At 36.6% G+C, this 11,841-nt stretch overlaps 1 protein-coding gene across 2 annotated transcripts in view; it reads left to right on the forward strand.

Moving 5' to 3' along the window:
- The first annotated feature begins 7,319 nt into the window (after window positions 1-7,319).
- Window positions 7,320-11,841, forward strand: part of SMARCAD1 (SNF2 related chromatin remodeling ATPase with DExD box 1) — a 70,518-nt gene continuing 65,996 nt past the window's right edge. The window contains exons 1-2 of one of the 2 annotated variants that reach the window (XM_007450022.1): window positions 7,320-7,545; window positions 7,829-8,067. In XM_007450022.1, coding sequence (XP_007450084.1) covers window positions 7,878-8,067 — 190 coding nt within the window. In that variant the 5' untranslated portion in view covers window positions 7,320-7,545; window positions 7,829-7,877. Of the gene's footprint in view, window positions 7,546-7,828; window positions 8,068-11,841 lie in introns of those variants that run through there. The other variant, XM_007450023.1, reaches the window with a different exon arrangement.

Raw genomic sequence — 11,841 nt, forward strand, 5'->3', positions numbered from 1 at the left:
CACCTAGAGGGGTGGGGGAGGGTGGGAGGGAGGGAGACGCAAGAGGGAGGAGATATGGGAACATATGTATATGTATAACTGATTCACTTTGTTATAAAGCAGAAACTAACACACCATTGTAAAGCAATTATACTCCAATAAAGATGTAAAAAAAAAAAATAGGAGCTTAAAATCCCTAACTCATTACAGGAAACTTGAAATCCATAAAAAGATAATTTAGCTGGTGACAAGATCAGAAAATGTTTTTGAGTGAAAGTGCCTAGCATTATATTGCGTGTATATCTCAAGTTAAAATAGAATAGAATTGAACTGACATGGAGCAATGAGTGGGCAATAAAATGTAGATAGAACGAATGTAGTTAAGATGAAACCAAATAAAATCTGTATTTTATCCCTCCCCCCAAAAAAAGCATTTTAATACAAATTAGAAATGATAATGCCTTTCTATGACTAAGTATATATTTCTAAAGAAGAGGTGCCTTTAATCTCATTTACATTACTGAGAAAGAAGAATTATATACTACTGTGGGAAATAATTCTTCTGGCAAAGAAGGCAGAGAGAAAAACGTGACAACACGTAAACAAAATCTATCAAGTGCTGACTTTTGGACTCAGCTACTCCAAACTTGAGGTGAATAAGAAATGAGCCTATGATTTCTAGACAGTTTCTGAATCTTGGTATTTTAAGAAGGGAAAATAAGGAACCTTTTAGTTCTAACTGAGAGAATCAGTACATTTAAGACAAAAATGCAGGAAAATGCTTGGATATGTTCCAGTTATCTATTACTGCATAACAAATCCACCCCCAAATTTAGTGGTTAGCCATTTTATTATATCTTATGATTTTGTAGGTCGGAAATTTCGGCCAGGCTTACGCAGTGATTCAATTTTATCATTTCTTTCTCATTTACTAGTTCGAATACTTTTATAAAGAGACACTTTCCTTCAATCATTATTTGATTACTTAGTAGAGACCTTTATAGAGAAAAGGCAGGATAAAAGCATGATTCTTTTCCCATACTTTTTAGTTTTCATGATAATTGTCTCCTTTCATTCTCTAAAGATAACCAGTATTTTTTAATATCAGAAAAAACTCATAGATTTATTTAATGGCTTTCAAATAATTGCAATTTTTATATCTTATTGAAGTTCAAATTGCACCATCTTTGGCCTGTAGTAGGAGCCTCTTCAAGTTGACTCTTGAATCTTTTCGACATGATGTTAGTGGTCTTTGATAATTTCCTTGCTTTTTGGTATATGAAGACATTGCAGGCTCATTCCGTACATTTCCTGTCCCAGACTGGAATCTGTCCCTTTTCCAAAAAGTCCTGGTTTCCTTTAGTGGTAAATGATATTTCAAGACCACAGTCTTGGAGGTAGGGATATGTATTAGCCTAATCAGTTCCTAGGCCTTTCCAGTGAACACAAATAGGAAACCCACATAGAATGCATTTATATATATATATAGTGTGTATCAAACCTCATAAGTTCCTACAGATATTTTCAGTTCAAATAAAGGACCACTCTGCACTCTAGGATTTGCACTCTAACCTCTAACACATTTAGCGCCTTTCTTCTACTTGAGGATTCTGGTTCTCAAAGAAACAGGAAATGATAGAGTTATTCATTTGCTTTACCCAATAATATACACATAACAGTCTAATACTAATACACTTACTGCAATACAATTACTAAAAAGCTAAAAAAGTATTTTTTTCATATGTTCCTACCATTCTCTCCCCATTTTAAGAGGTAAGCATTGACAGATCATACAGCCATTAAATACTATACTCTTTGCCTTTGAAACTTCATATTGTCTTTGTTCTATAAATAACCATGTAGTTAGTGCTTGATATCTGTCCTCACTTCATTGTCTCTATTGACAGTTTGGTTTTATGAAGCTCATTTTCTAATAGATTCTTCAGGAATGCTCAAGAGAGCAATATCCACAGAGTTCTGGCATGACATTGATAGCTTATCTGTGTCTTTATATTTGAAAGGCACTTTTGCTGAATATAAAATTCTTGGGGCACATTTTATTTCCATGAGCATCCTAAATACAATACTCCATTTTCTTCTGGCATGAAGACTTGTTGTTAAAAGTGTGTCTATAATATAATTTTCTTTCCCTTATAGGTCACTTGCTTGCTTCTGTCTAAATGTTCAAGGAATATTTAAAATTTTTCTTTAAAGTCTAAATTTTACTAGAATATGTCTTGGTGTTGGCCATCTGGGTTGATATTCTTAGGTAAATGATGTACTCTCTCAATACATAGTTTCAAATCCTTGTAATTTTCAGGAAATGTTTTTTGAATTATAGTTTTGAGTTATTTCTTCCACACCTTTGCTTTGGTTTCCTTCTGTAGTGACTTCAACTATAATTATTTTGGATCTTCTTTGTTTATCTTCAATATTCATTATTTTCTCTTGAAATATATTTGCCTTTATATTTTTAGTTTTAATTTTTTTAATCCTTTTCACCCTCTATTTCTCTTAAGGCATTATCTGTTATGTTTGTTTATCTATGTGTTACAACCAGTTTAATCTACCTTTCTAATTTTTTTTTTCTTTTACTTCTCTTCCTTTCTTGAGGTATGTCACTTCTTTCCTGAGATTTGTAAACTCTGGTTCATGTTGTTCTTCCATAGCATGTATCATTTTGAAGATACTCAGCTTATTCTAAAATTTATTTCTGGTTATCTGTATGCTTAGACATTTGGTCTAGTTATTAATATCTTTAACTCACTCAACAAGTATTTACTGAGTATGTACTATGTGCAGACAGTTATTGTAGCCTGAAGTTGAGCCACATTAGCCAATCAAGCTTATTGTTTTATGCAACTAAAATTTTGTAGTGGTTATGCAACAAAAAGTGGACTAGTACACCATATTTATAATTATTAAGTCCTAACTATCTTTAGTCTTAACAGAATACTTTTATACCGTGAATTGTCCATTCTTGAAACCTTCATTTTTTTACCCTGTCAGCTGGATTTATGTCTTTAGGAACATTTTAAGGAAGATGTATTCCCAAGAAATAAAATTTGAAATTTTTTTCTTGCAGAAATTAATAATATATATGTGATCTAGAAAATTACTGAGTCCCAATCTTTTCCCTCAAATCTTTGTAGATATTGCATAATTACCTTCAGGCATTTAGTTTAATGAACAAGTTTTTGACTGATATTTTTTGTCCCTTTGTAGGCTGTAGGGGGTTTTATGGTGGAAAAAAAAATGCTTGCAAGATGTCGTTTTTAATTCTTGAAATTAAAAAAGAATTCTTTAGGATATTTTTAGTAGATAGTCTCTTTTAATTGCTGCTGTCTTGAACCCAATGCACTCTTTCACTTGCAGACTAATGAAAACTCCTGAACATTTTCTATTATATTTTTCAGTATTTATTCTGGTCATTTTCTTTGATTATATTAATTAATCAGAGGTTGTTTCTCAGTCTTCTGACTCCTGTATATATCACTTCTTTAAATCTTATTGATTTCATCTCTTTATTTTTTTCCTATGCATTCTAGGAGAGAAGGTGGTTTTCAAATTTTTCTTCCATATCAATGACTAAATGTTTACAGTCACTTTTTTTAAATTGTTATGTTTACTGAGTTATAATTTATAAACAGTAAGATTAACTTCTTTTAAGTCTATAGTTGAGTAAGATTTGACAAATTAGTCACCACCATAATCAGACCACTCTGGGAGAGAGCAGAGTGAGACAAGCAAAGGACCAAAGACTGAACTTTGGAGAATGACCATATTTAGGGTCAGAAGGAAGAAAAATCAGAGGACTGGTTTTCAGCCCCAACTCCTGCTATCATTCTAGAAGATTTCAGGTCCAAATAGAGAGTCCTTCCACTCTCTTGTGCCTGTTACGAGATACATTGTGTCTCCATCCCCCTCCCCCCACACCAAATTCATATGTTGAAATTCTAACCCCCAGTATCTCAGAATGTGACTACACTTGGAGATAGGCTCTTTAAACCTATCTAAAGGTAATTAAGTTAAAGTATGGTCATTAAGTGGGCCCTAATCCAATAGGATGTGTCCTTCCTAAAAAAGGAAACTTGTACACAGACAAGTACAGACGGAAGACTATGTAAAGTTGGGGAAAAGACAGCCATCTATAAGCCAAAGTGAGAGGCTTAGAGCAGATCCTTCCCTCATGATCTTCAGAAGAAACCAACACTGCCAACACCTTGAAATGGACTTCTAGCCTTCAGAGCTGTAAGAAAATAAACTTCTGTTGTGCAAGCCACCCAGTCTGTGGTACTTCGTTATGGCAGTCTGTGTTACTTTGTTATATACTCTCTTAATCTTTTGATCCATCATCAATCAAACTCCCAATCTTGGATCATCATTGTAATTCTCCCAGGTCAATGAATGCTGCAGAACCACCCCACACTTAGAACTGGGAGAGAATGCTTCCTATACTAGACCTAGTGTTTTACTGGCTCTTTTTCAGCTACATCCAGTCCCAAAGGGCAAGGAATCGGTGAGGGAGATGTTCACTCAGAACCTGTGCCTTGATATTTAAAAAATGCTTTTGATAGTAGTGTGTATACATTAATCCCAAACTCCTAATTTACCCCTCCCCCTATCTTTCTGCTTTGGTAACCATAAGTTACCAAAGTTTGTTTTCTACATCTGTGGATCTGTTTCATATATAAGTTCTTTTGTATCATATCATTCTTTTTTTAGATTCCACACATAAGTGATATCATATGATATTTGTCTTTCTCTGGCTTACTTTACTTAGTATGATACTCTCTAGGTCCATCCATGTTGCTGTAAATGGCATTATTTCATTCTTTTTTATGGCTGAGTAATATTTCATTATATATATATACATACATATAAATCTACATATAAATAGATAACCAGCAAGGACCTACTGCATAGCACAGAAAACTATACTCCACATTTTGTAATAACCTATAAGGGAAAAGAATCTGAAAAAGAATATATATATATATATATATATATATATATACACACACATACGTATAACTGAACCACTTTGCTGTACACCGGAAACTAATGCACATTATAAATCAACAATACTTCAATCAAAAATTTTAAAAAGTTTAAAAAAAATAAACATAAAAAAATAATTAAATAGTCAGGACCATAGTCAGTGAGAATGAACCAAAAACTTCAGCAAAAGTCACATACCTAATGAATATTTTACTCCTTAAAATAAACATACAGGTTTGTTAAAATAATAAAGTCAGTTCCTGGGGCAGGGGGGAATGCTTTTGAGTACCTGGCTCTCAAAATTCTCTGCTCATAAGGCTCCAAAATGGCTAACAGTGATTTAGACCCCCAGGTCTTTTCTGCTGAGGGCCAATAGTGCTTCTAGTATCTATATCCTTAGACCCAACATGTAGCAAAAAGGCCCCTAGGTCAGAGAGGTGATGGAGCAGTGGGGTGGGAGTAGGTTTGCCAAATTTAATACAGGATACTTTGTTAAATTTGAATTTGGACAAACAACACATAACTGTTTAGTATGAATAAGTTCCAAATATTGCATGGGACATAATTATACTAAAAAAGTATTCGTTGTTTATCTAAAATTCAAATTTAACACAGCATACATTTTAAAAAATATGCCAACCCTAGGCAGGGTCAGACTTGGACATTTGAGGTGGGTGTCCATATGCATGAACACAAGGTCTCCAATGGTATCAAACTAAGTGGGAGGAGGTGACACAGGGAAGGCAGGATACATGTGCCAACCAATGCTCTTTGAATCTCCCACATTCTGACACATAGGAATTCTAAATTCAGCCTTGCTTTCCAGGTCATTTTCAAAATAGGATGACAGAACGAACATATTATAATTTTACATTTTGTTAGCTCTTGTATTTATAATGTTTAAATATTTAGATATATGGTATGTGGGTCTCCATTTCCACTCTTGTCCCAGCTCTACAAAATGTCAAGGAGTTAGGACTGCTGCAGAAAATTGCCCTAAGAGGTCAACAGTATCATCAACCACAATTAAAAGATGGGGAAAGTGAGACTTAGAGATGTTATATACAATTTGCTCAAAGTCATTCAGCTAATGGAATCCATTTTCAATGCTAGATCTTTCTGAATATAAAGCAATTATTCCTTTTTTTCTATTACACGTACAGCATGGTGACTACAGTTAATGATACTGTATTGCATACTTGAAAGTGGCTAAGGGAGCAGATCTTAAAGCAAATATTTTTCAACACCAAAAATACTTTACTATTTATAAGTTGATGTATCCTTTGATCACATAATTTAACATGCATGCATAAATCTAGGGCATTTCATGGTTTAGTAAAGATAGGTACAATGGAAATCCCAATTGTTTAGTCGTTGATCCTTAATTTTATGGGCCTATACATTTAATTTTATAAGCGTGCCCACGTGATAAAATTGTGGGTTCGTGTTCTGCAATCCAAAACACTGATTTATAAACAGAGTGCTAATTTGAGTTTACAGTGACCAATGTATTTGGCAGAATAATTACTTGTAGTAATTCTTCTTCAAGGTAAATGCCAACCAGTGGATCAAATTACGACTCAGAAAATTGCCTGTTTAATGTTAGAACCAAAGGGAGGAAATATTCTTAACGTAATATTTCCATTAAGATATGGGAATTGTCATATTCCACTCTAGGAACAATCCAGCCAACAGTGCGGAGGCAGTTCATATGCTTTGAAGCTCAACATACCTAGGTTTTCCTCTTTACTAAATTAGCTACTTAACATCTGTAGGCCTCAGTGTCCTTATTTTATAAAAACAGCCTTCTTGAGATTATACGTAAAGGCTTTAGAACAATGGTGTTACACTGTCGACATATTATGTAAATACTATAGATTATATCATATATTATATTAAATATTCTTATTAGGCTATATATTGTCATTGTGCTATTTATTATTGTTCTATTTAACAACTTTCTGGCTAACCTGAAGAAACAGGCCGCAAGCAAGCTCCGAGGGCAAAGAGGCGGGTATTAGCTACCATGACAACAGCGCGCGCCTAGACATTTTCCACTCACACGTCGCTGGGGAAGAGAAAAGCCTAGGCTGCGTGTTGCGTCATCACTACGCGCTCATTAGGCTTCTCCGTTCCGTTTTAGAAGGTCCCGGCCCGGCTACCGTCGCTCCACGCCAGGAATTATTTTCGCTTTTCAACCTTTGTTACAGTGCACCGAGGCTGCCAGACCGTAAGTACTAAGGAAAGAATGACAGCGAGCAAGCGAGCGTTAAAAGAGGTGCCGCAGAACACTCTCCACTTCTGAACCTTCCCTGTGTTTTCTTGATCCTATCAGCTTCCTCTCAGCTGGGATCGCGCCGCGTCAACTTCCGGGCGGGTGCCCGCCAGCAAGGCCTCCGCCGCTCCCCTGCTTTGGCCCCTTTGTGTCCCCGCAGTGTCGAGGCACGGGCCCTGGCACGTCCTTTTTCGAGGCAGGGAAACATCGTAGTGCAGGGAGCCTCTCACTGTGGGCGGGCGCGCCGCCCGCAGGGGGTTAGCGTGGGGAACGTGCCTGCGCGTGCTGGGGTAAGAGGAGGTTGCACGAGGGTCAGCGTGTGGTTCGAGGAAGGAGGGGCGGGGTGGGGGGGGGGGGAAACGAAGGGCAGTGAAAAGAGCAATGGAAAATTTTAAAAGGATACCACTGTCCACCTGATTGTTGTGGCCTAACAATGAGGCGCTGCCATAATAGTCATCCTGAGCCACTGGCATGTTTGCGGGCTCTTAATTGCCTTCGGAATGAACTGCTGTGGCTTTGTATTTTATATTGATTTCATGGCCTCTTTTTTCTCTTTTTATTTTCTCCCTGCAGATAGTTCATTTAAAGCTCCCATCCCCACGAGGTGGTGGTTTCTACCAATATGAATCTTTTCAACCTGGACCGTTTTCGCTTTGAGAAAAGGAATAAGATTGAGGAAGCGCCCGAAGCAACCCCTCAACCCTCCCTGCCTGGCCCTTCTTCACCAATTTCTCTTAGTGCTGAAGAGGAGAATGCTGAAGGGGAAGTTAGCAGGGCAGGCACCCCTGATTCAGATATAACTGAAAAAACAGGTGAGTTACAGTGTTGCAAATTGATTCAGCATCAAGAGATAGAGAGGTTTTTTCGTTTGTTTGTTTTTGGGGGTTTTCTTTTTTGTTTTTTAAGAAGAAAGGCAGAAGAGCTTCTAATTTTTGTGCTTGATGTCATACATACTGATGCATTGTCCTTCACCATGTCCTTTTACATACAGCTTTGGGACTGCCAAAGGCACCATGTATCTCCAACTGATTATCCTTCTATAGTTGTTCCGCTTTTATGGGAGTTCTTAGATTATGGCCCAATGATGGAAGCTAAAATCAGAATTTAGGTCAGAGTGGTAGCTAAGGGAGGAAGAACTAGGTGAGTCAGTCCTATGATAGACTCTGAGGATGTTATTGCCAGACGTTCACATTCATTCCAGTATTTCTCCAAAAAATATTGATCATCTGCTGTGAGTTAGACTTTATTCAGGGTGACTGAACACAGCCTGTATGAGCAAATGAAGAGCAGATGACGTACAGATTTTGCCAACCACCTGACTTCCTGGAGCTCTCCAAAGTGCAAATGAATAATTGGTATTCTTCATTGTGAATGAACCATTTTTAACCTCTTCAGCTAATTGTTACGGAACAGTAGGATTTGAGAAGGAGCCAGAAATTAGCATTCCCGTCTTAATCTATGTTGTTCGAACAGTTAACGATTAGAATATATATGATCTTTTACCGTGTTTTAGGCATAGCGGTGAGTGCTTCACATCCTCTCATTTAATTTGTACAACAAACTTATAAGATATTATTATCCACATTTTGCAGAAATGAGCCCCAGGGAGGTTAAATTGTTAGCAAGTTCGTAGAACCAGAGCTCAAATCCAAGCAGTCTAATTCCAAGTTATATTTTAATGTTTTAATTCAGTAATACCTTTTTTTAGTGCAAAACTCAGTATTTCACAAGCAGCTTTTATATTTCAAAATTGGTAATACATGTCTTCACCTTTGATATCCCCATTTTGTTTGCTACTCTTCTACTTAAATGTAGCAGTGAGGGCAGAGTCCCTACAAGTTATCATTAGAGTAATATTTTAAAATACTTTGGTGTAATTAGAAGTCAAATTTTGAAAGGCTTTGTTTATCTGAAGAGTTTTGAGCTTACCTGATTTCATACCATTGGAGGATTTCAGCACTGGAGTGGCATCCCTGTGTGCATTCTTTGAACAGATACTTGGTTTGCATAATGTGCTGTGGTTCATATCTAAACATCCAGGTACTTTAATATTTTAACAGTAAATATTTTAATCTGTTTCTTATATAGTTAGAGAGGGCAGGGAAGGCCAGGGTGTAGGCATGGGATTTTGAGTCCTTGGAAGCCTCTGCTTCTTCGTTTTAGTTAAATGGGACATTGGACAAGTCACTTAGATTATCTGAGATCCTCAATTTTTTCACCTCTAAAATAAAAGCACTCTGTAAACTGGAATTCAATGAAATGTTTTAGTTATTTATCAATATTAGTAATGTGAAAATTTAAAATCCTTTTTCTAATCAGAAGGTGTTTTTCTGCTTTCCTCTTTTTTTCCTAAGGAGACTTCACTCCATCTTTCTTTATTGGGACTTTTCATATGTAAATTACTCTTAAAATTGAGATTGTCTTTAGAAATCATATGGTCAGTCTTGATGACACTTGGGAAATATGGAAGTCAGATTGTTTTCAGGAATGGTGAGGGTTCATCCTACTAGGAATGGAGAGCTTTGCTTTTGGAAAAGATTATTGTAATTGATCCTGTGGATTTTTGAGAATCTTGAAAACTAAGGCAAAGTTGAGACTTTACATTGTAGATCCATGCAAGAATAGAAGGGCAAAATGATGAAAGAATCTTGTTTTGTAAAAACAATCAGTCTAGCAGTCATGAGTACTCTGTATTGTTAAAGGTAAAGAGAGAGAAATCATTTAGGAAGCTCTCATAGTCCAAACTTAATGATGGCAGTACAGATAGAGAAGAACGAGGTATGAGAGAGCACAGTAAGAAAGGGCAAAATTTTACAATTAGGTCGTTGTGTAGGAGTGGGATAAAAATGCATGTTAAGAATTTTAGTTTAAGTGATTGAGGGAAAAAAGGTAGTTCTGTACATTAAAATGGGTATGAAATACCCACTGTAAGACGGTGGGCATGCCTTTAAAAATTCAAATGAGAATCAAAGGTCCTGCCCTCAGTTTAGCAGTAGACCAAATGCAGCTTAACTTAGCATGGGGAAGGGAGATGCTGAATTGTGCATTTGGCCCGTGCAGAGGTCAAGACACTGAAGTTGGATTTAAGATCAGACTCGATATGGACATTGGGAAATTGTCAGTGGGATATGAATATTGACCTTACTTTCTTTATCATCAACTAGTAACTTATTCTGTTATTTTGTAGGATGATGCTATATTTATTTAAAATAGTTTTAGGGTCTAAGTCAGCTTATAGGACAGAAATTGTATATGGTTAAAATTACCTGTAATCACTCTTTTTCAGTTAATCGTATTATTTTACCTAATATGAGTTAAGATTTAATTTCCTACCCCTCTCCTTCAGTTACTGTGCCACAGATACACTGTTCCTTGAATATGCCAAACCCCATTCAGTTGTTCCTTCTTCCCATTTGCTTTTCCATCTGCCTCCAAGATGCTTTCTGTTGATATCTGCTTGTGACTCTGCTTTGTTCCATTAGGGCCTAGTGAAGTGTTATCCTTTTTTAGAAGGTCTTTTCTTGAACACTCTCTGAAGTAGCAACCACCCCCCTCCCCCCTTTAACTGTACTGTATTTTTCTGTATACACTGCATTATGTATACGTGTCTCCCTTATTAGAATATAAGATCTGTAAGAGCAAAGACCTTGTTCATCTATCCACCCCCATTGCTCAGAACAGTGACTGACTGGTTTATAGTAGGCCCTCAGTAAATATGTGTTGAAAGAAGGAGTTTTGGATGGTGATTAGGTGGTATTAGTCCTTTAAAAATATTCCTCCTCCTCTTTATGATCTTGAAACAGTGCCGTAGCCATCAGTCATTCTTTAGTCATGGACACTTGAAACTACTTTTGATATAGGCCAGGCTCCCTTAATCCAACCTTTGGATATGAGGGCATACACTTAACCTGTGGTCACCTCCCCCTGCCTAGGTTTATTTTACTCTCACAGTGCCCAGAATTTTCAATGGTTATTACTTACACTTTATTTCTCTTTTTTTATTTGACTTTTCTGGGAGCATAGCAGGTTTGGAGAGAAAAAAGCAATGACAAATGAGTGTGAGAGGAGAGAACCTACTATGTTTTATGCATAAAGAATAAAAAGTTGAGCTAAGCATAATCCTCAAGGGATACCAGGAAGAAAGGACATGTAAATATATATACTTAAAATAGAACAATGTGGTAACTCATAATAAGGGAAGATATTAAGCAGTGTAGGACCACAGTCTGATTCACAGTGATTAAATTATCCCTTCTTTCTGTAGAGGATCAGGAAAAGTCATAGAGAGATGACTTTGAGTGGACCCTAAGCAATGACTCATTGCCTATTCAATGAACTAGGGATGGAAATATATGTTGCCTTGGAGTGTGGTATGTAAATGGAATAGGTGAGGTTATCTAGGGAAGAAGAGGTGTAGGGCAGTATAGATGAAGCTGAAAAGATTTAGAAACAAAAACTGCTGGGTTGGGAGGGGCCTATATATGCTGTGCCAGGGAGGATGGACTTTATTTGGTACACAATATAGAGCATTTCAGTATGGGAAAAACATTAATGAAGATGTTGCCATAATTGAAGCCTAAATGTAG

The sequence above is a fragment of the Lipotes vexillifer genome, unplaced genomic scaffold (assembly GCF_000442215.2).
Source record: "Lipotes vexillifer unplaced genomic scaffold, Lipotes_vexillifer_v1.1 scaffold178, whole genome shotgun sequence".
NCBI classification, from domain to species: domain Eukaryota; kingdom Metazoa; phylum Chordata; class Mammalia; order Artiodactyla; family Lipotidae; genus Lipotes; species Lipotes vexillifer.